The sequence below is a fragment of the Camellia sinensis genome, chromosome 5 (genome assembly GCF_055761805.1).
Source record: "Camellia sinensis isolate YWXY chromosome 5, ASM5576180v1, whole genome shotgun sequence".
Classification (NCBI taxonomy): domain Eukaryota; kingdom Viridiplantae; phylum Streptophyta; class Magnoliopsida; order Ericales; family Theaceae; genus Camellia; species Camellia sinensis.
The window spans coordinates 46162740-46164784 of NC_138965.1; the positions used below are offsets into that span (position 1 = coordinate 46162740).

The window sequence follows — 2045 nt, forward strand, 5'->3', positions numbered from 1 at the left end:
GAAACATCGCCTTGTACTTAGTTCAACTCCACCATCATGGCAAGTCTAAGTTAATCACCTTGTTCACTTTGGGAACATTGCCTTGTTTCTCAATCGTATCTCGCAATCATTCAACATTTTGTAAAAAAACAAAACTGATACTGCTATTTTATTAATAATTTGGCTAAAAATTAGTTCAGATTACAATGGGAAAGAGAAAAAACCCAATAATTAGTGATAGAAAAATTTCAGATTGCTGGTATTCCAAGGTCTTGGAAATTCCTTGCCATCAGTGTCTTTAAGCCGATATACACCATTGCTGACGACCAAGATGACGCGATATGGTCCTTCCCAGTTTGGGTCAAGCTTTCCCTCTCTGGGATCATTCTTGTTGCTGACGACCTTCCTTAGAATGAGGTCTCCTATCTGAAACTCCCTAGGATTGACCTTCTTGCTGCATGCCCTGGTAAGTTGTTGCTGGTATGCCCCCAGCCGAATTGCTGCTCTTTCTCTTCTATTTTCAATAAGGTCAAGATCTCGGGCAAGGAATGTCTTATTTGTTCCATTCTCCACTCCTTGGGTTCTTATTCTAAGAATGCCAATCTTCAATGGAATGATAATCTCGGTGCCATAGGCCATAGAAAATGGAGACTCACTTATGAATCTTCTCGGTATAGTCCGATATGCCCATAGGACATTAGGCAGTTCCTCCACCTACTTGTCTTTGGCAGCTTCTAGCCTGTTCTTGATTCTATCCAAGATGGTCTTGTTGGATGCCTCTGCTTGTCCATTGCTCTAGAAGAAGCTAGGAGTAGAATAATAGTTCTTGATCTTGTATTTCGCACAGAAGTTCTTGATCAACTTGTTGTCGAATTGAGTGCCATATTATCTGCCACAATGGCTCTTGGGATTCTAAATCTGGTGATTATGTTCTTTTAGATGAAATTCTTCACATCTACATCTCATATTTTTGCAAGTGGTTCAATTGCTACCCACTTTGTAAAGTAGTCAGTTGCCACAAGTATGAACTTCCTCTATCCAGTTGCCTGGGGCAGTTGTCTAACAAGATCCATGTCCCACTGGTAAATGACCAAGGACTAGGTACTGAATTTAAATCTCTAGCTAGCTGGTGTATCAAAGGTGCAAACCTTTGACACTTCTCGCACTTTTTTACATAGGCTTCGGCATCCTTTTGCATGTAGGGCCACTAGTATCCCTATGATATAGCTCTGTGAGCGAATGATCTACCCTCTACATGGCTTCCACATACTCCCTTGTGGATCTCGTACAAAAAATCCTCTACTTGGGATGGGTGTACATATCGTAATAGAGGTCTAGTAAAAGATCTCCTGTATAGATGGCATTCTGCTGATAGGAAAAATCGGCTGACTTTAATCTAGTTTTGCGTGTTTCTCTGTTGTCTATTGGCAACTTGCCATCTCTGAGGAACATGACTATGGTGTCCATCCAGTTTGGACCCATCTCTACACACATTACCTCATACTCTGTTGTCAGAGATTTTATACTAAGGCCTGACAGATAATCCCTCATAATTGTTCTTGGCTTGCCTGACTTTATAGCACTAGCAAGGTTTGCTAGGGCATCGACATGACTATTGTCATCTCAGCTAACCTGCTGCAGGCGGCAGCATTGGAATTGTTCTAGCAGTTTGATAACCACCTTTACATAGGCTACCATTCTCTCATCTGGGGCTGTGTACTCGTCCATCGATTAATTTATAATGAGTTGGGAGTCGTAAAAAACTACCACCTCATTGGCTTCTACTACTGTTTCTAGTTTCAATCCAGCAATTAGTGCTTCGTATTCTGTTTCATTGTTTGAGGCCTTGAACCCCAAATGGATGGACTATTCTATCATTCGTCCATCTGGCGACACCAAAACCACTCATGCCTCCACTTCTTATCGGTTTAAACTGCCATCGACAAAGAGACGTAAGGAATCACTAATGTAAATATCACAGGGTTTTAGCTTTTCTTCAGCATTCTTTTATTTTTCCGACGTGGGATTTCGTGGCCGTAATTGATTTTTTTCTTTCTCCTAGGCAT

At 41.3% G+C, this 2045-nt stretch overlaps 1 protein-coding gene across 1 annotated transcript; it reads right to left on the reverse strand.

Moving 5' to 3' along the window:
- Positions 1-210: 210 nt before the first annotated feature.
- LOC145791383 (uncharacterized) lies at positions 211-618 on the reverse strand. The gene has a single exon (XM_082871736.1). The coding sequence runs from the start codon at positions 616-618 to the stop codon at positions 211-213; it is 408 nt and encodes a 135-aa protein (XP_082727862.1).
- Positions 619-2045: the final 1427 nt, after the last annotated feature.

Coding starts and splice junctions, on each gene's coding strand:
- LOC145791383 (XM_082871736.1), bottom strand. CDS start 618: ATGGCCTATGGCACCGAGATTATCATTCCATTGAAGATTGGCATTCTT.